The sequence below is a fragment of the Apus apus genome, chromosome 3, assembly GCF_020740795.1.
Source record: "Apus apus isolate bApuApu2 chromosome 3, bApuApu2.pri.cur, whole genome shotgun sequence".
Taxonomy (NCBI): domain Eukaryota; kingdom Metazoa; phylum Chordata; class Aves; order Apodiformes; family Apodidae; genus Apus; species Apus apus.
In genome coordinates, this window is record NC_067284.1 from 23,638,796 (window position 1) to 23,665,970 (window position 27,175).

Genomic DNA, 27,175 nt, shown 5'->3' on the forward strand with positions numbered 1-27,175 from the left:
AGTTCATCTGTGACTTTTATAATGGACCATAAATGTTTCAGAAGAATGGTCTGGCGAAGGACTTCTTGCCTCATGTTTTGCTCTGCAGGCTCTGAAAACAAAGAATGTGCATGTATTTAACAGTAAACTATACAGCTTTTGGTTTGAACTTGGGCTTAATTGAAATCAGTGGCAAAATTCCCCTCTTTTTATGATGAACACTGTGGTATAAAGGAATTCCCTTCACCGTTATTAATGTACTGTTCTTTCTTCCATCCCTTGTATTCTTTAAACCTGAGTTTTATTTATATGCTGATATCCCTGTAACTGCAAACCTAAAGAGAAAGCCTCTGTTCCTATATATCCTTGACTTTCTTTTTGCATTTTTCTGCATGATTCCTCTTTGATCTGCCTCTGAAGCTAATAATGAAATTTGACTCAATATCCCTCCCACTATATATAGCTCCTGCTACATCATGTTCTGTTACCTATCATCTGACAGTGTAAGTCTTGAAATCTGGCCATTTAATTTGGTCCAAGAAAATGTATCATTTAAGAAAAGGCCATTTTCATTTGACTAAGTGAATGCACATTTCTGTTTTCTTACCAAGCACTGGTGTATGGACAGTTTCTCATACTGTGTGTGGGGGAATGTTTACAGAATCCTATCAGCAGAAATGGCATTTGGCATGAATATTAACTACAATAGGAGCATTCACAGTTTGGCTTCTAAATATCTTATAATGCTGAATATTCTCATTTCCTTTCTGCATTACCTCTGCCTGCTACAGGGCTAGGAGGGTAGTCTCAGAGAATTTCTGAATTCAGATTTCACCTTCCCCTGCCATGGGACAGGAAATGAAACCTCCTGAAGCCTGGGATCTCAGCATGAACGGGGGCATTGTAGATACACATCGTATTTCACTCCTTCCTGCTGACACCACAATGTCAGCTCTTTCCATCGCTGGGGCACGCTGGTCTGTTTTTAAAGACAATCGTAGTGCCAACCTCTTAACTAAATAAAAACGTTTTATTTTGTACTTTTCCAGTTTCCTAGAACCAATGACTAATATCCTTATCAAATTACCTGATCTTTAGGAGAGTCAGCAGGACTATTCCTAGGATGAGAACTATGCAGGAGGAATAGGCGATAATGTAGACTGTTTCACCTGGAAGTAAAAAACAGAAAGCAGACATAAAACATTTACTTCTTTGGTAATAAGAATCATATTTATGATCTGTATTGGAATGCATACTTATCTAAGCTAAATTAGCTATCAATTCTGACATCAGTTTTAAAGGAATAATTAAAAGAAGGAAACCGACCTGGATAGTATGCCAATGGTAAGAATTACTCTTCCTTCACCAGTTTGTGCAAAACCATTTTCAGATTTCTTTTAGCAATAACACTTCATATGTGGAGCACTACCTTTTCTTCTACTCCAGGGCAACAGCTTGTTACTCTGATTTTGTCTTTTGTAGTATTCCCCCATTGATTTTAAGGTGTTAATTTTATTCTGTGTATCAGAAGAGACGTGACTTGTACTTACCTGCTAGACCTCTTTTCCTTTTTCTCATATTGCCATAATTGCAGTGTGCAGCAATACTTGACCTAGAATCAAATTAATGTAAAATGGGATCTAACACTGTGTTTCTGGGCCCTGTGCCCATGTAGTTTCCTCTTTCTCTTAGGCTTCTCACTCATCGGCTCGCAACAGTCACTTCGGCAGCTTATGTGCTAAAAATTCCAACTGTTGAAAAACTGGGAGTTGTTTCAACTTTTGTTTTCCAAATTAGGAGAAACTTGGTTTTCCTGCAGGAATTAATCCATCAGTTTTGATCACATATTCAGAAGGAAAAGTTTCAGTTGAGAATGTAATGTAAGCCCTGAAGGTTGGATGGAGAGGTTAGATGACTTGACAAGAGGACTCAAATACAGAATCAAAAGTATAAAACATGAGACCTTTCTGCTACTTTCCTGTTGCATTCATTCTGTCATGTTTATGCAATTAATAAGTTTTGTTTATAGAGGAACTTAAATGCAGAGGGTCTTAGCTCTTCCCAAGCTGCTCCACCTTATGTAGTCAGTGAAACATTCACCGAGGAAGACATTGTCTCCTGGCCCCACCACTGGGCCACTTACCTGGTCTGTGAGAAGGCCAGATTCTGGTCTCTGACTCAGTTACCAGTCATTATATGTTGTGTGTGCGGTTCTGTGTTTGTACATGTGCACACACAGATCCAAAATGAGACATTTCTGTATATACTACATATATGCAACAGATGTAGTATATAGTGTAACACATAGTCAGTGTGGATACTGGAGCAGCTCCAGTAAGAGGAAGTGAATATATCTTCTACAACGAGGCAAGCAGTGAGCAAGAGCTGAGCAGGGGGTCGGACCTGCATGGTTTTGATTGCAGGGTGACAATCACTTTTTCTCAAAAAGCAATCCAAAAGTCAAGTTTTCCAATAAAAGAAAAATTGAAGCAACATTTGAACCATCACAAGTTGCACCGAATGAACACACTAACGCAGCACACTAGCTGTGAGAAAGCTGGGGAGAGACTTTTTATAAAGGCATGTAGTGATAGATGTCCTGGTTTGAGGCAGGATGAAGGCAATTTACGTTTTACTGATTGACTTCATTCTGGCTCAAACCAGGACAATAGTGAAAGGGGTATTTGCTTTAAACTGAAAGATGGTGGATTTAGGTTAGACATTAGGAAGGAATTCTTCACTGTGACGGTGGTGACAAATTAGAACAAGTTGCTCAGGGAAGTTGTGGATGTCCCCTCTTTGAAAGGTTCAAGGCCAGGTTGGATGAGCCTTTGAGAAACCTGGTCTAGTGGGAGTTGTCCCTGGGCATGCAGGGGCGTTGGAATTAGATGATCTTTAAGACCCCTTCCAATGCAAACTGTTCCATGATTCTGTGATTTATTGTGCTGAATTTTGAAGAGAGTCTATCTCAAAGTCTCAGTGCAGGACTGCTAATATCATACATTAAAAAGCAGATCAGCAGTTGGCCCTCCTCTCATGTTACAACATTCCCTTTAGATGATAAGTTTTAGGAAAATAATATTTTTTTAGGCTTTTTTTTGCAGTTTCTGAATCTTAATTGTACAGTCAGACAATTTTTAAAACTTTCTACAACTGCAATTTTAGGGGCAAGAATTTCCTATTTTATTGAACTGGAAAGTGAGGTTCACACATATTTAAGGCAGATGGAAGTTTTTGATGTACTGGAAGAGTAGGAAAATTATTAGGAGAAACAGCCATGAATGGTTAAAAATCAGCTAATACAATTTCACTAAAGCATTGTCAATTTTTCATTTAAAAAGTTGGAAAAAAATATTTCATTTTAATAAAACAAAATGCTCTGAAATTATAAAAGGAAATAAAAATGTTCTTTTTGTTGAAATCTTATAAAATGCTATATTTTGTTTAATTAATTGCTAGTAAAAGAGATGCTGATTATAACATTTCCAGTTCTATGGGGAACACAAGGAAGGTGTTGGTAATGCTATCATGCTAGAAGCCATATATTTTCTTTTGCCTTCTGAGAAGAGAGGGAATTTGCAAGGCTAGAAGTGGGCACAGTTTTGTGGCTGAAGAGCTGATCCTTCATTTGATGTATTTTTTGTAGTTTAACTGTGTGAATGTGCTTATTAATCTTCCTTTAAAAATGATTTTGGGGTGTGTGTTTGTTGATAGGTACTCTGCTCTTCTTCAAAAATGCAAAGGAATATTTTATATAAATTTTCACCATTAATCTGTCTCCAACCAGTTCTTGAAATGTGAAATAGTTCTAGGGAAGTTAAAAAACATAGACATGAAATTTTGTCTGTGTTCATCCCAAATCCTGACTACCAGAATCCACATTTAAATTTCTCAATGACGTAACAGGCTGTATTATCCAATGTTTGTCTCTGTATGCATGGTATTGATCATCTGAACATGGTCTAAATAACAAGTGAAGGCTTAAAAAACAACAAACAATAAAAACATTGACTGAAATTAGGCACATTTGTAGTTAGGGATGATTCGTAAACAAACTTAGCTCTCATATTGTGCACCCAATCACAGTTCACTGGAGAGCAGACGGATCCATCACAAGAATTAAAAATATGAATAAAAGTTAGAACACTTTCCTATTCTTAGCAGAAATGCCAAAAATGTTGTGTACATACCATGCCTATGTCGTTAGCTTTCTAAGCAAGAGCTGTTCCTATTTCAGTACTACAACTGTCTGAGGTGCAGAAGAGCAAACCTAGTTTGGGTTCTCTGATTTAGATGGAGAAAATGATACAAATACCTGCATGTGCCATGGAGAAAGAAAGGCACATATGGAGTCTAAAGACTTATAATAGGAGGTAGATAAAATACAAGATGTTTCTAGCCTGGTCCTGCAGTGAATCACCACAAGCATAGAGAACTCATTTCCATTGCAAGGGGAAGAGCTGAGAGGCACTGGGTGGCTGCTCTGTTCCATGGAGGTGGTTTGTAGTCATGAGAAGCTTGTAGCGCTTCTCACCTCAAGATGGGTCTGTAGCACGGCCACCGTGGCTGTGTGAAGCATGTCTTGTCCTGTCTGGGGTGGGCTGCAAAACTCAGGGACATGACTGGGGCTGCAGATACCACTGAAGATCTATCTGGAGCTGTCTACGTAAACACATGGACATTCTCAGTGATTAAATTTGGTAGAAGACAGCTGTGGGCTCAGCAGCTGGAACAATTAGTGGGATTACACTCTTGTGTAAAACTACCTCCTTATGTATGCCTAGTGAAATGGCTGTGAATATTCATTGGACAAATTAATTCTGGCTGGTATTCAGAGGATTCTTGGCTACCCACATCTTGTCACAGGCTTTTTTCTACATTTATGAGACAGTCAGACTGATAATGTTTCATACCTTACAAATTAAAGTTGCTGGAGGTGAACCAATCTCAGTTCCCAAAGCAGCTGATACAATTATGGATAAACCCTGCCAATTACTTGTTTATCTAGATTCCCCACGTGGCAACACTCCTCAATGGGAAATATATGATAACTCTACGATTTAAGACAAAAAAAGATTAACTTCTACAGTTTTGGGTCAAGACCAATTTTATTGTATCTCACAAGAACAGGAGAAGAGTTCTGTATTTCTAACCTTGTCTTCCAGCCAAGAAATACTTTAGCTCTGTAGCTCTATGCTGATCAAACTAAATGCTTATCTTCACACATGAATCATTTTTCAAACTAAACTGTGGGAAGCAATCTTTTAAATTATATGGATCTGTGAAATCATAGAGTTAATCTGCTTAAGATAAAGTAAAAATCTGGTTGAAAGTGCATAAATAAGTAGGCAATAACAACATTTTTTAATTTTGGAGAAGTTTTGATTGATTGATCACTTTTTGATGTTGTTTCTAAAAATGACATAAAATTCTGGCCCCATCTAAGCTTATGGCAAAAGTCTCATCAACTTGTGTATGGTTAGGACTCTGCTCACATTACATCTTGTTCAGAGAGTTGTTTCAGCCCTCACACTACTGGGTTGGCTTGTACCCACCAGCGTATGTGAATGAGCATAAATCGAGCCAAGGTTTTTAAACAATCCTGTTGTCACACCGAAAGCTGGAATAATATTCTCCCAACAGAACAGTGCTATATTTATTTTCAAATATACATGAAAATATATCTATATAATTTATATTTATTATTTATTAGGAAAGATTTCTTTTATTAAAACCAGTCTTATCCAATGGCATGATTTGCAATGACACTGAAAAGAATGGAGAAATCTTACTGTTTCTTGAACAGTAAGTGTTTTTTTTTTAATTAAGAAACAGTTGAAGAAATGGTGAGGTTTTTCTGACCATGTTAATCTGTGGGTGATCAACAGTTTGAATTGGTGAAAGCCATCCTTCTGTCTTATAATGATAAGCAAACTAAAGAATTCTTGTGAGATTTTCATGTAGGGACAAGACATTGGTAAACTGTATCTCCTGCTTTCCAAGCAGAATATAGCCAAAAAGCAAGTATCCTCAAATATCTTTACAGACACAAAAAGCCATATCTGCTTATCTGCTTTGCCTCTGCACGCTCGGATTTTTTTTGGGATTTGATTTCAGTAAAGATAAATACTTTGTGAAGATAACTCCCCTTTGCAGTCTGAGCAATGCATATTTACTATCATCTGAGCCTAGGATACTGGGTTAGATTTTTGGCAGTGGGATTTATGAAGCAATTTGCAATATGGTTTTTATCATCAGGTAGATATCCTCAATCAGATTCTTCATTTTGACCTGGCTTCCCATGAGACATTTATAGTGTAGAGATTTCCCAGCCCAGTGTATATGACAGCTCCAGTAGAAGGAATATTTTATTGTATAGCTTAGGCTGGACACCATTCTTTTTATTTTTCTAAGGCCATCCAAAATTCTGTTAAGAGTTCAAGGGCAGATTTTTGGAAAGTATTCAAACTTCAATAGGAATAGGATGAACTGGGTGCAGGCTGCTTTTTGCAAATATTTATCTGAATCTCTGAGGGAAATGTGTAATACATTTTACTCAATGGAAGGGTCTGCAGTTAGGACTAGTCACAGGGGTGAAATATCTCACATTTTACATTTTCTCACTTGGAGCACGATTTCTTGCATTATAACTTGCATTATTTAACTGCTAGAGTCTTGTTCTGGCTTGAGATTCAGGCTCCCCTTATAGTTGGCAAAGAGAACCCAACACTTCCTGCAAAGACAGTCTGAAAAGGTGGGATTAATCTTCCTATGAGGGTTTCTGACTTTCTTCTCTGGCTACACATAGCACTTGGATGACATGCATGATTCTTAAGTAATTTTAATGTTAGAATTACAGCTCCATGCTTCATTATTCATATACAGGTCTCAGGAATCTCATTCCCATTAATCTATTTTTATACTTCTCAGGTTGCCCCTGTCAGCAATAGTTGAAGGATGGAGATGATACAAGTTGCTCCATTTTGTACTGCATACAGAGCTTAAATTATTTTTTTTTCAATGCTAAAGGTGTTCAGTGTGAACTGTTCTGGGACCTAATTTGTAGTATTGTCTGGAGCATTGTAATCTGCCCCACGCAAGGCAGAACAGGTCATTCTCATTACAGTCAATATTTATGCATTAAGCTCTTTAGTCTTCTCACTCTGTAATTGGGTCCTTCAAAAGGTAGTATAAAATTAATGTAATTTCAACTATGAGAAGATTTGTATATTAATTCAATATCCTTTAACTTTGTCACTTAATTGCTTACTGTAAATGCATGGAAATAAAACCAGATGCAGCTCTTCAGCCCATGGGCTACCATGATCCACAATTGCATGCTCTTCTGTGGCACGAGAAGGTAAAGTCTGATGGAGTGGAACACAAGCCCGTTCTCAAACCACTTAATGTGGCTTTGTTATTTTGTTGCTGTAACTACTTTGGGACAAAAAGTCAAGAGGGGTAGGAGAGAAGTAGGTGTGACACCAAAGCTAATAATTTGTATTACACATTATGACTGCTACTCTCTGATGACTGTACGGAGAGTCAGGCTCTGGTGGGTTTAATAGCTTAATTTTCCCCCATTATAAGACAGCATCTGTGAGACATTATTTTAAAACCACTTCTCAGAGAAATTGCTTCAGTCTCGCTATATTTATTTGGTGGTAATATAAGCTAAGCCAACCAGGTAGAGAGATTTTTCCACATTATATCAAACAGGGATGAAGCAGGTAGAGCTGAACCCACCGAAAGGACCAAATCTCTAGTCTTTCCAATCATACACAAGGGAAATTTCAAGAGTAATTTTAAGAAAATCAAGCAGTGTTTTGCCCAAACTCACCACTAATTGAAGAAGAATGGAGGTGTGCTCTGGAAAGCTTTTCTCCTGGCATTTCTGTGTTTACCCAAGGTAAATTTTTCTTCTTGATGGAAATCTGACCTGAATATTGGAAAGAAAATAACAATTCAAAATATTACTTTAAAATAATTATTTAAGTTAATATTACTGTTTTGTATTTTGATAAAAGTAATATCATTTATAAATTCATCTATTTAAAAATATTGTTTACTGATATCAGATGTACAAAGTCAATGAGTGGATGGGTGAACGAGTGTTCTTCTGACATCTCAGTTAAACATCCCCTGTAGCTTGCCTTATGGGGGACAAGTGTGCTTTAAAAATACTCTTTGCCTCAAAACAGATTAATTTCTCTTTTCACATATACTATTTGAAAAACAGGCCACTAAAAGAATTGGGTCCACCAAACCAATTTAGAAATAATGAAAAACAGGCAGTAGTTTGAAGTATTTTCCAAAAGGAAGTGCTTATTCTCCAAATGAATTGCTACACTTCAATCAACTCTTTCACAAAGGCCTGTCCTCTTAGTGGGTGTAATTTCATGAATGCATCTGAAAATATGTATCTTCTGTTGAAATGAAAAATAGAAGTTTTTCCTACATAGAGTGGTTTACAGAGCGAGAGGCTAACCCATAAAAAATGATGCATGGTCACTCACATCAACTGTAAGGTGAGACATTTTTATTCCCTAGAGCAATTAAAATAATATGACAAAGGCTCATGTTTGCAGCCTGGAACATGGTCTAAATAGCAATGGGCCAAATCTCCTGGTAATGTATTTTTTTCTGTGAGATTCAAAGGTACAACTCTTGAGTCTGCAGCAAGCTTTAATCCTGTAAGCACAGCCCCAAGAGCAAACACTTGTAGCAAGGCAGTGTCATACAAGAGTAGGAAGGCATGATGGTGTAAATACCACTTGCAGGTCTGTTGACACCACTCCTAGAAGCAAATATCACTTTAGAAAGCCATGGATATTTGCCTGTTCAGAAAGACTTCAATGTTAAAAATCTTCAACACTGTAAAAGTGAAAGTCAGTTGAAGTTTACACCCAGGCCTGGTGAATGAGTTTGCAGAAGGGGTTGGATGAGCTCTGCAACAGAACACTCACTCCATATCTTTGAACTGCCATGCAGATAAAGACAATTAACTCTGCACCTTACAGTCAAAGCCATGATCATTTGTCTGTTTGTTCTAGCTACATTACAACTAGACATCAAGCAAAAACAAAAGCAAGATTCCCAACACTCTGCAAATGTTCTGTAGAGTAGGTGCCAACCCTATACTTAGCCAAAGACCCTGGATCCCTAAGCTGTTTTGGTTTAGCTAGCAGGAATTCGTTGAGCTACAGGAGTGAGCAAGCTTCTGTTCTTCAGTTCCAATTAGGTTAGAGAATTTTCCATTACAAAAACCCCAACATTTTATCCAGAGGCTGCTTCAGGGAATAGCAAAAGCTTGTGAGCAATTATGTTATTATTATGACAGGAGGGTAATTTTTTGCTTAGTAGGTAAAGAATGACTAACACAATGATGTGATCATTTATTTGAACCATTAAATACAGCCATAAAACAAGCAAACAAATAAATAACATCCATCAGCAAAATCACCGCCAGCAGTCTCAAATCTAAGGGTGTTATGGTATCACTTTTCCAGATGACTTGTTATATGATTTTTAAACTTCTCTCAGAGTCTGAATTTTAAGTTACTAACTAAGCTTAAGGGCTGTGTTTCAACAACTTGTTTTTAATTTCTGAATAGATTTTGAGTGACAAGAAAAAAATTACAGTCTTATCAGTGGTAACATTTTGGCTGCTAAAACTAAAAAAAACGGCTAATTCATTCAATGAAATGCATGCATGTAATTAATGCATGTTTTTAAAAGACAGTCTGTCAGGTGGAACTATGAAATAGTCATTGTTTTTCATCTTTATATATAGTTACCTCTCCAAAGCTAGGTTGAGAATATCTGTAATTACATATAGAAGATGACTAGTACAGGCTAAGATACATTAGCAAGTAGTGTATCCTAAGAGGATTTATATAGCAAAATAACTAGTGTGATAAATCAGAGATATGAGGAGAAGAGTGTACTTTAGTCTTTAATCTGGTCCATGGACGAGACGCCTGGATGTATCTGGAGCACTGCAGAGGTGGCAGATGAACCTTCAGGTTCAGTTTTCGGCTACAGGACTACAGAAACCACCCTGTGATGCAACTCACAGCAGAGTAAGTGGTGACAAATGGGATTTGCACACTCCTGATCCAGACTAAAATATCAATATTTGCTCCCACGTTACCATTCATTGTACTAACAATTCTCTTAAACAATTAAAAAAATTGTCTCCTAAACAAAACAATTCTCTCCCACCTTGGCAAGGGTTTTTATATTTCACAAAAATAAGTAGCTGATTTAGCTCATGAAAGGCCTTTCTGGTTCTGGGAAAGTACATGCATTTCATCAGAGTTAACCCCAGTGTTTTTACCTAGGGCCAAATTCTGAAGCCTCCATTCACAGCAGCTTTTTTTTTGAAAGTTCCTATTTAAATCACTGAAGTTATTTGCTGTGGAATAAAGTTGGTTGCTAAATGCGTGTAAGTTATATTTAGACTCCAAGAAGAAATGAAGGAAACAACCAACATAATCTCTCATAATATTTAGTCAATTTTATTGGTTTACTAATATTAGAAAATATTCCTCAAAACCTGAGGAAAAAAAAATGCATGTGCAATTTATCCCCTACACAAGAAGTACATGTTGATGCTGGAGCCCTGAGGAGGGCCATGAAAATGATCAAAGGGCTGGAGCACCCCTCCTAAGGATACAGGCTGAGAGAGTTGGGGTTGTTCAGCCTGGAGAAGAGAAGGCTCCAGGGGGACCTTATAGTGGCCTCCCAGTACCTGAAGGGGCCTACAGGAAAGCTGGGAAGTGACTTTTCACAAAGGCATGTAGTGATAGGACAAGGGTGAACAGTTTTAAGCTGAAAGAGGGTAGATTTAGGTTAGATGTAAAGAAATAAAATATTTCCTGTGCAGTTGGTGAGGGACTAGAACAGGTTGCCCAGAGGAGTTGTGGATTCCCCTTCCCCGGAAGTGTTCAAGGCAAGGTTGGCTTTGAGCAACCTGATCTAGTGGAAGATGTCCCTGCCCATGCAGGGGGTTGGAACTAGATTATCTTTAAGGTCCTTTCTAATCCAAACCATTCTATAATTTTTAAAAAGGCAAACATAAATCTTGCTGAAGTCAGTGGTAGCAAAGGTACAGTAAAGATTTGGTGTAAGTCATCATTTTAATACTCTTTAACCATTCTTTCAAGTGTTATCTGTTACTTACGTAACTCACTGAAGCAGGATTTGCTGTGAAGCATGTGATGGAAGAGCTTGCACAAAGACTGCTCCGCGGGGGGTAGATTCTGACAGGTGCACTCCATGCGCAGCGTTGTGCCCCAGCTGCCAACGTAGGCTGCTTTGCAAGCAGCGTTTGCAGAACATGGCAGGTCACCCTTGGTTAAGGTTTCAAGACAAGCTTCATCATTGTAGCATTTTTTTGTCACATGTCTCCAACACTTTGAATGAAAAGTTTTGTATTTTTTTCTGTTGGAAAAAAACCCAACCAACAAGTATACAATGGCAGTGTATTCCCAAGGTACCACCTAAGTCTTAATAATCACAATATTCTCTGACAACTGGACTAAATTCTGCTTTGATTTGCACCTATTTGGTTTGAATGAGATCTGAAAATTAGTAATTTGAGGAAAAGCTTGGTTTTACTGAAAAAGTTTTTGAAAAAAAGCAACTGCACTTCTAATCAGCGCCTGTAGAGATTTCCCCAGGGTCGAACAAACACCAGTATGAATACTAAAAGCTTCAGATCCACAGAGAAGAAACGCAGATAGAAGAGTTACACCAGTCATCACAATGAGAATGAGGTATGAGAATAATTAACTTCTTTCCCAGTTCAATATTATTTCAGTTTGTTTGCTCTTCAGAGAATAAAATTGGCCTTTAATGTATTAATAGAAAACATATATTAAAAGTTAACAAAGAAATCTGAAGATTTTAATTAGAAACCAATTTAGTGCTTATATTAATGTTAGTGGATGATAAAAGTAGGCTGTCGTTGTATAATGTACAGTAATATATTTAAGCATTATTTCCTTAATAATAAAATTAGGCTGTTAATTTAATGTTGATACTGTGCAGCTGTAACAAGCAAGTTACATGGAAAAACATGGGCTGTTACTATACCGGCTAGGATATTATTGTAAATATTTTCATTACACAACCAAAGGCTTCAAAGCAGATGGCACTTCTGTGTTAATGGAATAATTTTTATTCATCTCATTGTTTATAAAAATGGCTAGCTATAATTCACAGACTAATTTTGCTAATTATAACCACGTATTGTCAGTGCCAGGAAACATGAATGTTCCCAAAATAATGGATAATTCAACACGTCTCCATTATCATATTACATGTGTGCACATGCACATTCACAGACATACATTTGTAGCCCAGTTCTTCTTGACATAAAAAGAGGCAATTCCCACTGACATCAATCTGAATAGCTTGCACAGAAGTGAAAAAGTCTCTTGGCCTGCTGGTTTGTTGAGTGAAGGTTACTTTGAGCACAACTTTGAGGTAAAATTCAGGTCTAATCCACAAGGGTGGCTACGCTGAAAACCAAAGTTGGCCAATTGACCATGTATTATTCTTCATGAGTTTGGTGGTCTGTGCATGTTTCAGGAAAACTTTTTTCAAGTATTGATAGGCTTGAGATGAAAATAATTAGGTAAGTTTTCTGAAGAGGTCAATTTGACGGTAGGGTCTTTGGGTACAAAGGGTCAGGTTCTGTGGTGGAACAGGTAATTAGTTTAGCCAAACAAACTTTGTCTGGTCTGCTGCACAATTTGTGCAAACTGCTGGAGGGCAAAGGTGCAGGTTGGTAGGTGTTATCTGAAGAAGGTGGTAATGAAAACATGTAACAGCATAGTTTGTGCGGCAGAAATAGTGTTAAGAGTCAAGAAAAAGGCAGCAGCAAAGCCCACATCAGATTCTAGACCTTTCTAAAAAAGAAACCTTTCAGTTTACTTGTGGAATTACTTGTGGCATTGCCATGGCTGATGCAGACACCTGTGAAGATGTCAAGCACAAGCGATAATATACAATACATGCAGTGTGGAAACTTTTTTTGCTATAGATGCTATATATGGCATATGTATAAAAATTATTGGATCAAATCCTTATTCACAGGCACATTACTAAGCAAAATATTTCTTCTAATTACCTGCACAATTCATTCTCTTCACACATGTGGATTATATTCAGGCATGATGGGGGTGGAACTGCAGAAACTGCACAGGGCTTGCCATGGAGCAATTCTTTGGCTCTGTGGCAGGATTCATCAGGCTGGGGACAATCACAAAATGTCATAATTTGGGCAACTTCAAAAGGCATGTTTTGATAGAAGAACCTTATGGCTGCTTGACATTCTTCCATGTTGCACTTCTTATTTACTGAGCAAACCTTAAGGTACAGGGACAACTGTTTGTTACATACTGCATCTTCAACACACTCCTTGTTCACATCCAAACAGGTTTTGTCTGCTGTGTATGCTAAAAAAAATAACAATTTTTAAAATTAAATCACAAGAAAGCCTAAGTGACGCCTGGTATATTATTCTGCCTGCAATATTCCCATTAAAAACAAGTCTGAGTCCTAAAATCTCTGATTCAGCTCTTCTGGCATTCCTGTTTTAATCCCATTGTGTGTTCTTCATATTTCTCCCTTCAACTGTTTGGCCCTCATAAGAAAACCTCCTGTAAGTTTTTGCCCCTGCCAGATAACTGAGGGAGAAGAAAGTGAAAACTGGCAAGATGGCAGATTCTTCATAGTATGTGACAGTTTCTGGGAGCTACTGGATACCTGAAACTGCTGAAATCTCCAGCATGCAGTCTTATGCTAGACTACATAACTGATGGAGAACAGAATAGAAACATAGTTTCCATGGTTTTAAAAATATCCCAAAAGACCTAGATAAATTGTTACCTGACATTTTTAGATTCTTATCTACTCAGTAGCTTAACCGGAAATATATTGGATCTGTTGACTCTGCTCTTCAGTAAGTTGAATGAAAAGTATTCATTTTAATCTCAAGATACATTGTACGCTATCTGCAAACAGAGCTAAAAACAGTTACTAGGATTCGTAAGTAAATTCAAACTTACCCTGTTTGGTGAGGGCAGATAAACTCCATTGTAATTTTGCTTCCATACTAATAGTGTCTAAAACAAGAAGAGATTTTAAGTGGTAAATCAGTGGTCTTCACCCAGTTTTTAACCCGTGAGTATAGGCTATGTTCCTGGCATAGTGCCAGTAGCAGAAATAAACAAGAATAAAATTTATTAACTTGACCAAATGGGATGTCAGCTTATTAATAAACTCTAAAAGCATTGTTACATATATTCATAAGTTTTGGGGTGAAAACACAGTTTATCAATGGCTGCTGATAACATTCTCTAGATAATTATAGATCCTATGAGCACAAGAAGTATCTTTAGAGCTTCTCAGTGCAGTCAGTATAAGATCAGGTTCCCTGTAAATAAATAAAGGCCAGAGGCATTAGTGCAGCTGGTTTTCAAGCCCAATTGCTTGTCATTATCTAAAGTCAAGGCAGGTGGACAATTCTTGCTATTAGAAAATTGTTTTTATTGGTCTTATATTGTTTCTAGTTATAGTGTAATAATAGAAGGGTCTGATTTGGATCAGTTTGTATCAGATTTGTATCAGATTGGATCAGATTGATTGGATTTTAAGCTAGAAAAGGGTAGATTTAGTTTGGACATTAGAAAAAAAGTTCTTTAATATGAGGGTGGTGGATCACAGGAATGGGTTGCCTAGAGAGGTGGTGGGGGCCCCATCCCCGGAGGCATTCAAGGTAAGGCCAGATGGGACTCTGAGCAATCTGGTCTAGTTGGAGATGTCCCTGCTTATTGTAGAGGAGTTGGACTAGATGATCTTTAGAGGTCCCTTCCAACCCAAGATATTCTTTGGTTCTATGAAATTAACACATAGCACTCAGGCTACCTTTTTGCTATCAAATTATTCATTTGCATCTAAATAAGCCTCTTAAAACTATCCTGTTTCCAATGGAAACTACAAATTATTAAGAAAAACTTTTGCACAGACATGCACAGTACTGTATGTATGAAAGCATTCAGATTGCTGGAATACCACTAACCTGTGCCAGTGTCCTGATTTTTCTCATCATCAACATCATCATCATCATCATCATCATCCCCATCATCCTTTTCACTCACTGCTGAAGCTTGGCTGTTTTTGGAGTACCGTAAACAAGGGTTGTTAAATATTCCCTTCCATATCTTAACATATCTCATCTGAAGTGGCTCTGAGCACTTACACTCTCCCAGCACTGTTTTTTCTCAGTGTTTTCCATGCTGACAAACATTCCTGGTTGACCATCGGGAACCTGCATTTTGCTGTGTCTGCCTGGCACACTCTCTGGAAGCTCTTAGACACTAGAAAACAGTAAGGGTTTCCTCACAGTGTTGCTTTGCAATACTGCAGTCATTCCCTAACACTTCTGGGTGGCTTTGGCCTTTGAGGTTTCTGTGTTGCCTAAAACTCAGTTCCATACCTGATCTTGAGGAAGTTTACACATATTCTGTACATACACGTACAAGCAGAGATATAAATAAAAAAGAAGATGGAGTATCATCACTGGCCAGCTCAAAACAAACTCAGGAGAAGAATAGTTGTCTTAATGCAATAAATTGAATGAAACAGCCCTATTTTCATTCTAAGATGTACATACATACATAATTTCATAGTCTTACAGACTAGGAAATCTTCCTCATGCTTACTGTCTCCTGCTAGCTGGACAATGCAGTTCACTTTAACAACTTTGCTGCTAACAGTAATGCAAGAAATCCTTACTAAAATTACTACATAAAAGGATTCATCTCACATGATCTTAACCACCTAAAGATTGGTTATATCATGGATTACCACCTTAATTCAACACCTAATTTGTAAAAGGAGAATGACAGTTCCAGAAGATAGTTCATTCATTACCTAAAATAACCATTTAAGACTGACAGGGAGAATTACTCCTTACAGTACATGCCAAAGCCATAAGCTATCATGTGTAGGTAAAACAAATACTAATGTAACACCATCCAAACTTTTGCTATACTGGTGAGAAATGTAATCTTAATCAGCAAAAAATGTAAAATTACTTCATTTAGCTGGAAGCAAAAGTAACTGTTCCAATGACATCCATGTCAGGTTTTAGATACTCAGTCTTGTTTGGATCAAGGGATAATGGATCAAGATATTATTATATCCTCCGCAATAAAACCATATATCCTAGTACTATGGGATGCACACTGACTGGTGCCAGCGGGGAGTGATGGAACAGAGCTGGAAATCAGCCTTGGGGCACACTCTCCAGACTTCCATTCTCTGGCTGATTTTACTTGTGTCAGCTTTGCTAATCATTAATCCAGGAGATATTGGATCAGACTCTGTGATCCTTTCAAGCAACAAGTAATTTTCAAGAATAGAAATAGGTTTTCTGAAGGAAAAAGAGTTCTCAGGATAATAAAAAAATACATGTAAAGGATCTAGGCCCATTGACTAGAGAAATTTTTTAAAGGTTGCACTTTATATATCACAACATACCACTTTGTACGCCGTAACTGTGTTTACACATCCAGTAACCACTCCTGGATGTAGTGAAGATATTTCTGTGACACAATGTGACACAACTGCACAACTATGCATCCCTGTTCCCTCACACTCCCATTCACAAGGTGACTGGATGTGGCTCTCTATACATAACATAGATCCAGTGGTGCCCAAGCCTCCTAGGGCAACAAGTAGCCCTCAACACACATAGTATTTTCACTCTTGTTTTCCATTGGATTTAGCAAGAGGTTTAAAAACCATTTTAATTTTTCATGTCCCTTTTATTGATTTTGTTTAAGTTAAAGCAGACATGGTATTGTTTTCACAATGAAACCTTTATGCTTATTACCTTTATCAATGCTGCACTGTTTGCCAAACAAAGTCTTGATGCTACAGAAATCGTCTGTAGTGCAGATACAGTTTTTAAATTCTGGGTATTTGTCAGCCAGGACCTGGATGATTTTGTTACATCCAATAGTGTCTTCTGCCTTGCATCTATTACCTAGAACTTACCATTAAAATTATAATGCTGTTAATGTTTATGAATGCTTAAGGGATATGGTTACATAAAACTATTCAATTGAAGCACAAAAATAATAGGTTTTGCCAAGAGTAGACAGTTGTAAACCTGTCATAATTTGCAAATTTAAAATAATATCCAGAGTGATATAATAAAGTTGTGGGCATGATATTAATTTCTTTTATTCAATCTGATCCGTTGCTAGAATGTTTATTTCTGTTCTCATTTCCAAAGTACAGAAAACCTTAAACTCATACCTTTTATTCTAGGTAGATGAGGCACAGAGACCAAACTAAAAATGTGCACAGAAGTTGAGGGGCACATCCTGAACTGGGACACTGAAACATTCATCTCAGTCCTGTATAGAAATGAGGTGCCTGGTTCAGGGACAGGAATTGCCAGTGCAGACTAAACTACTGCCACATAACAGAATAGGAGAGGGAACGTAGGAGGACAGGCACAATTCTTATGATAAGAATGATGTTAAGCCCATGCTGAGAGATGTCAGCTCCAGTTCAGATCCCTCCATCATGTGAGGATGGCACGAGCCTACAAATATCTGGCTGTTTGGACTACTACCCTAAGTTGGGCAATGACAACAAATTTGAAGTAGTCCAAGAGTATTCTGATTTTATTTATTTATTTTTACAATAAAAATAAGACAGAAGTTAGCATTGAAAAATGCAGAAACCTTAGTTTGCCAAATCAGGTTCAAGCCAGTTGTCTGTGTGTGCTCTTGGACTCAACAGTCAAGACACTTTCACAGGCTGTCAGATTGTATTTTCCTTGTATGTATAGCAAAAATAAAGAACATATATTACTTTGTGGCCAAAGATAAACCAATCACTCTTCTATGGCCTAATGGTTTAAAAAGTATTTTGTTACTTATTGTTGCTGAAGAAAGTTACAAGTTACTTAAGAAAGTCACATAAGAAGCAGTTTAATGTCATTTAAGACAGTTGATTCAGAGAGAACCATGGTTTACCTTGCCAACAGAGGTACAGAGCTCATCAAACCTCTCTTTGCTTCATGGATATAAAGTATCACACAATATGTAGCATAAGAAATATGTGGCTCACAAGATACAGGCTGGTCCTGGGGCAGCAGGAGGACTGGTTTTAATCTACTGAGCACAGATGCCATTGTCCCCACCCTGTCAACAGGGATGTCTGGCTTCCTGCCTTGCTGCTTCCCAGGTGACTAGCACAGAGCAGCAGAGACTGAGCACTCTGCTAAAACTGCAAAGACAGCAGCCATATGTCATCGCTGCCACCAAGAAGCTTTAATGTGAATAGAGCTTTAATGTTGTTTATATATTGTTGACACAAATAGCAGCAGAAGGCTGCCTAGGCAAAGGCCTGCAAGGGGAAATAGTGCATTTTGCCTGTGCCTGAAGGAACAAGTATTAGCTGTTCCCAAGTGCACATCCCCATCTTGCCATCCCAAAATCCTTTATCAAGCACTATCTACACTGCCCTTTCTCCAGTTGCTGTTGCTGACTAAGGAGGGTTTGGAGATAATGTGCTCTGCTACAAGGGAATGTAGTAGACCTCCCAGCCTCTGCTTCCACTTCAGCTCCTGTATCACCAAAGAAGGAAGTCATGGTGCTTAGGCTTGCCTGTATCTCTCTAACCCCATCCCCAACTTGACTTCTGCATTTTTAGAAGCAGAGCATGACCCTGACCCTTATCGCTCACATTTTTTTTCATTTTCAGACAGGAGCTACTGAAGATCATAAGTATAAGGCACTGCCTGACCATAAAGATAGGGTGGAAAGTACATGATGACATGGGAACTATGGAGGACCATGGAAGTGGGTGGGTAGATATTCTACTCCATATTTTATCAAGTGAGTAAGGGATAGTAAAGGTATTTCAGGAGACAATTGCAGGAAGACAAACTCCAGGGCCATAAAAAGAGCAACAAAGATCAGGAGGGGCTTGTGTAAAAATTATCTAATTTATGACTGACTTCTTCAAGGTCCTGAAGATACTTCAAGAGTGGATGTAGGTACAGGTAGGAGGAAAGGAAACACAAATTCCAATGCATTTTATGCAGCACCCCAGCCTCCCTTAGCTGATTTATCTTCATGGCACTGACAAGTTGTGGTGAGGAGGCAGGTACAGGGGCTGTGTTCAGAGTGGCCTTGTGCACTGTGAACACACTGCACTGAACCACATGAGTTGACAAGCAGGGGGTGAGCTGTAGGTTGTGGGGTTATTCACATACAAAGGGCATAGACAGAATCAGGAAGCACATCAGATTTATGGGGTTCACTGGCCTGGCCTCTTGAAAGCTGTGTAGAAATAACCTATTATCAGTAATGGGCTGTTTGTGCACTGTGTTTATTCAGCTGTGATGAACAGTGGAAAATATTTTATTGCTGGTTTTCAATTACTGTTGCTTTGTCATTGATTAGTTCTAGGTAATATATTTTAGCTCATACATGTGCTTCCAAAGCATTTACAAAAAATGCTCTCTGACCTAATGCTTAGCAGCCATTATTCATTTTTTTTTTTAACTAACATGTACCTAATTTATGTATGTGGGACCACAGTTAGAAGCAAGACAGAGTAGAAGCTGACACTTCCAGGTTTATAATCTCTGTTCTTGCACAACCAGGTCTTCAGTCATCTCAGTGGGAATTGTATCTGAAGACTGCAGAGAAAATTATTGAGTTTTGCTCTCTAGCACTGGTAAGATCACATCTGAAGTGCTGTGCCTAGTACTGAGCTCCTGGGGACAAGAGGAATATGGGCATCCTGGAGTGGGTCCTGAAAAGTGCCACCAATGTGATTAATGAACTGGAGCATCTGTCTTATGAGTGGAAGCTGGGAGTTGGAGTTGTTCAGGCTGGAGGAGAGAAGGCTCAAGGGCATTATATGCATGTATTTGTGTGTATAAATCCCTGAAGAGAGGGAGTTGAATAAAGCAGGAACAGACTCCTCAGTAGTATCCAGTGACAGGACAAGAACAAACTGGTGTATAAAAAATTACATTTCAAGGTCAGAAAAAAATGTCTAGGTCCTTTAACAGCAGAAGTGGTTGCCCAGAGTAGTTTTAATGCTTCTGTCATAGGAGATATTAAAAATCCAACTGGAGACAGTCCTGGAAGAGCACCTGCAGTTGACAATACCTGAGCAGGGGTATTGGAATAGATCTCCAGAGGTCCCATCCAACCTCAATGATCCTGTTTCTCTAAGAAAAATGAAATCTTACTTCCAAATCTAATTAAAAATGTGTTTCATTAGTATTTGAGCAATTTGAGATTCTTTTTTCTTTTGAACCCAGATGTTTCCAGTTCTTAAAAATTAATAAAATGTATACTCATGGTTAAATCGAAGATAAAAAACTTCTCTTTTTTTTAGATCTTTGAATTAAAAGAAAAAACCCCAACAAAACCAAACCCAAAAACCAACAGCAAAGTCCATGCTTTAAAATCTCAATTCTGCAGTGATGAAACATCTGACATTCTCAAAGTGAAAACTTCTGATTACATCAAAATTAAATATTTCAGTCTTTTTCATCCTCATCTGGAAGGTGTCTCATGGATGCTTTCAAACACACACCACCCCCACCTCCTCCCCCTCCCCCCCCCCCCACCCTGCTGCCCCTTTTTTTCTTTCCCAATATACCCTGGCACAGAAAGGGAAGTGAAAGAAGAATTGAAAATGCTGCTGGAGTAGTAAGGGATCAGTGATGGACAGTTCAACAGTGAGAAGAGTGATTTAGGCAGTCATCTTGAGAGTACCCCCAGATCTGCTCTGAAGAACAAAAGATGGAGGCCCTGAAAATGCACATGTTTAATTTGGAGGTTTCAATCTGAGGGACTGAGTTATGGAACTCATACCACAGATTAAGAGTACAATTATCCTTTGCAGTTAGGTTTTTCATAAATAAGCTAGCAAAAGGAATATTTGCCCCATTACCTGCTGCCTCCAACTAACATCCTCCTGCTCAGTCTTTTCCATTCATACAGCTCACCCATGAAGTTTTTAGTCTTGCATGTGTATTTTTGACAGGAAGTACTCTTACTAATAATGCTGCTAGTAGATTTAGGTACCATCAGCTGTCCAACTGCAGGTGTACACCGTCTGGGGTCATGGCACCTAATAACCTCATTTAGAGTAATTTGTCCTAGACCCAGTGCAATATCTGAGTGCTCTGCAATACCAGAGAGCCTTTGCCAAAGGCTGTTATCCTAAGGAAATATACAAATGCAAAACCGAACAAGCAATTACAGCAAGAGTTTATTTGCAGCAGGCTTCTCTGACCCTGTCACAAATACCATTAATATCAGTGAAGAAGCACATAGGAAAATAAGTGAGGGAAATCACATATTATGGAACATTGCAACAAACCCAAAGGGGAAACCATGGGAGTCATCAGGCTGGCCCACCTCATCTGCTTGCAGGGCATGATGAAAAATAGGCTACAGTATGAAACCTGGTCTTTATGTCAAGTAGTCTTGGTGCTAAAGCCTTTGCAAATGATGTGAGAGAAACAAATTCAACTTCAGATTTGGGGAAGAGGTTTGCTTCTAGAGAGCTCATCTTAGGTCACTATTTTGGACCTGAAAGTACTGCATATTCCAATATTTTTTTCAGATAACAGCCATATCTTTTGAAACTGTTCCATTCCATATAAAATATTCAAGAACACATTAGAACAGGACTTGAAACCCAGTTCCTTTGGGAACTGTTGTAGCCATTAGGTTGTCATGTATTTTTCATTTTCTCTGTCAGTTCTTGAATATATTCAGCCATTCTGTGCAAAGCAGGTACCTGAAACAGGACACACTAAGAAGGACCCCCTCAGAGAATTTTCTGCTCTAATTATTTTGAATACTGTCTTGTGAATTAAGATACTTGGGTTCAAATCTCTGCAACAAACCAGACAGGCAGAGACATTCAGGTAGCTCACACTGCAGGATTAAGTCAATCCCTATCTTCTGCTGCCTGGCTTCCCACACAGACCAAACACAAGGCTGGGTCCTGACAGCAAGACAGAGGGACATTCACTTCATCAACTCTGCTGCAGCTGAAGCTCAAAATAGATTATGGCATCACCACATGGCTGGTGTTGTTCAAATAATGTCAATATACAGAGAAGGAAGGTTTCCATGGAGATACAGATACCTCCAATTTCCAGTGACAGAGAACCTGCCTTATGTAATTAAGTTGCTGGAAATGGCAGTTATGAACCCAAAAAACCTTGCCTGCCTTCATGAATAGGATCAAGGTATGGGCTACCATGATAGCAAGTGGCTGTCTATACTGTTGCACTTCTGCATGGCAACTGGTCTGGACTGAGCCCAGCAGGCTGTAAAGATAGCTTGGGCCTGGACTCACTCCCATAAGGCAGTTTTGTCCAGTCAGCTTGGGGGGAAGACAGTTTAGCTGCTGTTTATTACATGTTGCACCTTGACAGGTGAACTCAGGGCCAGAAAATAGTCCTTGGCCCATTTTATTTGCTAGTACTGATGTAACTTTGGCAGATCAAGGTCCATGACAACTATAAGTCAACAAAGACATCATTACTTGCTTAGTCTAATGACACTACAACTCTTCCTCTCCCTTCCATATTCACAGCACCTAGCAAGTGAATACTCAACATTTAAGAGCAAGGTCTTGGAGACATTTAAAGAAAGAGAGAGATGGTGACTGAAACCTAAGATTTGTTCAAGAAGATAACAGACTTATAGATAACAGAACATTTCCTCTGAATAACAACAGAGATTAGGATGAGTTTCAGGTCAAATTTATAATACCTAGTCTTCCCTTGTTTAGAATATATTTTACTTGGAAATTATGCACCAAGATTTGGAAGTGCAATAAACAGAGACAGAGACCGATTTTCTGCTTTCATTTAAGTGAGAATTTGTTTAGCAATTCAAGGAAGTTGAGTCACATCATAACCTGTACTTTCTCATAAGATCACTCCCTGCAAGTGAATCACTCTGACATACAGGTACTATTCACTGAATAAATATAGAATATCTCCCTTACAATATTTGAAAATCAGGTAACTACCCACTGCTTTGGGTATCATGTGAGATCATAGATCATAGAAGAGACCCTAATAATCATCTAGTTCCAATCCCTCTGCCATGGGCAAGGACACCTCCCACTAGACCAGGTTGCTCAAAGCCCCATTCAACCTGCCATTGAACACTTCCAGGGAGTGAGCAGGTCAGATTCCTCTGAATTATGGAAAGCAAGGTTGGAACTTTTTTCCAGCTCTTTGTTTAACACAAGAAAATAATTTCTGCTGAATTCAGACTTCTTGATTTGTTTCAGGCTCTGAATTTCTTTGCAATTAAAAAATTTTATTTGTTACCTTATTGAAGAAACAGTGGGACTGCTACTGAAAGAATATTGGCCATTGTCAAGGATTTCAGAAGTTGACTGTCTTCTCCTTGAAATCTTACTGATTTCATTCAGTCACCACAGCAATATTGTGATAAACTATGAATATGCAACCATTCAGCAATTTGAAATAAAGTTTTGTACACCATAAAGAATTACCTGATATATTGCAGATATCTTCAGCAATATTCCAGACACTCTCACATCCATTTGCAGCATTTATACATTGCTCCCTCAAGTGCAGACAATCAGTAGTCTGGGCAGTAGACATACTTGTGAAGTACACGAACAACACTGTAAAAAAAGAATATAATGACTATTAACACAACAGATATTGTACTGACCTCTTTCATTTACACTTTTATTATAGCAATATAATTTACTGTAGTTTATCTATAGATTCACATTTTCTACCAAGTTACTTTTTAACAGAGTAAAACTTTTCCTCAGTTTCACAACTGGAAAATTAAGATTTAATTCTAAATTTTCAAAGTTGCAGTGTGGCAATTTTGTATTCTTTTTACCCCAGTATTATAACATCAACCATAGCAATATATATTAGATGATATATATATATATATATAAAAATTACTGCAGTTCTGAGATCCATAATCTATTACAGAAAGGAAGTCAGTATAAAATTCAGAAAAAACAGCATTTTATTTAGACTGTGATTTCATCAAGTTAAAGACTACCCAGGAATTCCTATGAATAGGCCATGGGAGAGAGATTTGACAGCTACACAACTGTTAGATAGTGAGGTTTTGTTTAATGATGCATTACCTGACATCCTCTTCAGTTTTACTTCATAAATGCATCTTTTTGTGAAAGTAACACTCACGTTTATGTCTTTATGTCCTTCCCTGAGTGCACTGAAGCTAAAGGGCATGTTAATTGCATAAAAAAAGTTCTGAAACTGAAGACTGATATGGAGGTAAAGAACTTTAAATCAGCACCAACTCTGGCTTATCAGTAGAAAATTAAATTGCCTTGCTAAGAAAAGACAAATCAGATGGGGTTAAGATCTTTTATCAGCATTCCCAGGGTAACACAACCACTAATTTGTATCCACATGTCTTAATTTTCAATAAAATTAAGTTTCAGACACTGATTTCAGACCTTATCAAACTAGTTGCTGAACACCTGATGGGAGGGTTTTCCTTAGGTATTGAAGGACGCAGCATCTCCCAGACCAAGTCTCCCTTTTTTCTTATGTTCAGGCAAGTTCATATGAAATTTGAGAAATTTACAGCACTGTTAAATTCCTTAAACATAATCTCCAAGAGACATGAAATATTCCCTCAGGACTTCACCAGATCTTATCCAAAGAAATTAAATGTTTCCAATAATAGATATGAGAAATAAGAAATGAAATATCAAATATGACTCTTAAAAATCATAAACAGACAGGACTGTTTAGAGGTGATGGAAATGATACTTACCTGTGATATAACAGTGCTGCTGTAGGGAGCACTTTCTGGATGTGTATTGATAAAATGAATCAACATTTAATACCTTATAACTGACAGGTGCAATAGCACCTAGTGTGCCTCAGAGACACAGAAGGGCCACGTGTGCTTACCAGCAGAGGGTGAATAAAGCTGGTGCTAATCCTTTCCTAGTTGTGGATATTCCTGCCATTTCTCAGATCTATGCAGGTCTGGTTGTGAGAGCAGTAATTTCCAGCCTGGAATACTCTTTAAGGCTGCTTCTGTCAGTCACCCTTGAAGACAGATGGATAGAAGCAGCTCCTGCCACTTGACATTGAGAAATTTGCAGCTGATCCATCCAAAGGGACAATTTTGGCTTGTTATGACATTTAAACTTGTCTCCAAAAATTTTTACTAACTGTGAAAACACTCACTATTTATTCAGTTGGCAGAGGAAAAAGTTTGATATATACCTTACAGATGCAAATACCTGTATATGTATATTATACTGCAGAATTACAAACCCAGAAATTTTTAAGAAAGGGTATTTGCTGGATGATAATTTACCTATTTTCTAGGTACCAAAATGATGAATATTTACCTGTCTGATAAGGATCCACAGCACAAGGACTCTGTGCTGTCTCCTTCCTGTTAACACACCTTTTCAGAATCAGTGGCTGAAAACATATACTAGAAGCAGGACTGATTAAACAGCCAATTAGCAACTCCTGCTCCTTTATGGATTATTTCTGTGTGTTTTTATTTCAAACCCACCTGGAAACTGTGCCCACTGAAAGGAGGAGATTCTTTTACAAAATAAACAGCTGAGTGGCATAATCTATGATCTAAGCTAATTCAATCTGAGAAAGAGCTTCTCCAGATCTAAGGTCATACTATAAACAGGTCTTTTGTTTCCCCAGCAGTACACAGGTGTCATACTGTGGCAAGCCTATATGAAACAAACTGGCCTATTTTATTTTAGAATCCAGTGCACTGTAGCTTATACAAATGCATAACTTGGCAGCTATTTCTTTAGTCATTCACTTTATTTTCTCTAGTGTTTGGAGTACTCAGTGGCCGTTTTCTACTTAGAAGAGTCAGGGTCATCTAAGAGTTAGTTTGTAGCTAAAACTTTACAAGGGATCCCAGCCTAAACCATCTATGATTCTATGATTTTGATATGAAGATACATAAATTTAGATTTCTACAGGTGTCTGTATTTTTGTACTGGTGTCTACTGATCAACCAGGTAGGTGTAAAATCCCCTGTTCTGAATAATTTGGCATCTAAAGTGAAAAGGGGGGAAAAAAAGGGGACATTTTAACAACTTCATTTTGCAGACTGAGAACAGAGGAATCGGAGTGTCTCTTCCACTCCTACAGATTTACTTTCTGTCAGATAGGGTGAATAATGGGACACCAAGCTTTGGTTTCTATCCAACTGCAAGAGCATCAAGATAGTTAGCTCCAAAGGAGAAAGGCAAACTATGGCTGAATATAGTTTGAACGAAGCTGAAAAATGATCAAGAGCAACTTTATTCTAACAAAATCTGAGGCAGAACTACATGCTGAATGTTTTAAAGAGACAAACACAAGTTTAGACCAGTGGGATGTTAAAAAGAGAAGCAGGATGTATACAATATGCAGAGAGAGAAGCAGGAGAATAAAAATAAATACATTAAATTATACTTGTCTCATTGCATTCTCTTGCACCAATTCTTTCTGTACCAGCATTGTTGGTTTTCCCTTTTTCTCCGTTCAAACTCAGGGGAAATGTCAGCATCCCTCTGTGTAGCACTGCCAGGAGTAAGTGCTTTCCGCTTAGCAAACAAGTGGCTGTTTGTTTAGACAAGGCATCCCATTTGTGAGTCTCCTTGCCCGTTCAACTTCTTACCAGTTCCTGCCCCGCTACCCTGCCTTACCTCCCGCTTCGCACACCTTCCCCGGAGCCGGGCTGAAGGTGTCTGTGCCGAGCCGCAGGGCCTGGCCGCGCTAGTCGCTGCCAGCTCCGGCAGGTGCCTGCTCGGCCCCCGGGAGGCTCCCCAGAGGGGAGGCGAGGGACTGAGCTGCAGGAGCAGCCCCAGGAGAGGACAGGACAGGAGGCGCGGGGCGAAGCGAGGGTCCCGGCCAGGCCGGGGCTGCCTCCCTCCCGCCTCCCGCCGCACTTACCGAGGCAGAGGAGCGCGGACATCTCCGCCCGCGGGCGGCGGCGGCGGCGAGTGGCGGCGGGGGCGCGTGCGGCGCCGCCCCTTCAGCACCCGCCGCGGGGACAGCGCCACGCCCCGCCCCTCCCCGCCCCTCCCCGCACCCCGCACCCCG

General features: G+C 38.7%; 1 protein-coding gene across 1 annotated transcript; it reads right to left on the minus strand.

The window, feature by feature from the left end:
* On the minus strand, positions 1 to 27,059 carry GFRAL (GDNF family receptor alpha like). Its single transcript, XM_051614832.1, is given in 12 exon segments — positions 1 to 91; positions 1,067 to 1,148; positions 7,820 to 7,918; positions 11,165 to 11,424; positions 13,118 to 13,445; positions 14,058 to 14,114; positions 15,071 to 15,269; positions 15,271 to 15,392; positions 15,395 to 15,514; positions 16,889 to 17,041; positions 23,587 to 23,721; positions 27,026 to 27,059. Coding segments are annotated over 12 exon segments (1,665 nt in total). The 5' UTR covers positions 27,048 to 27,059; the 3' UTR covers positions 1 to 3.
* Between the last annotated feature and the right edge of the window lie 116 nt (positions 27,060 to 27,175).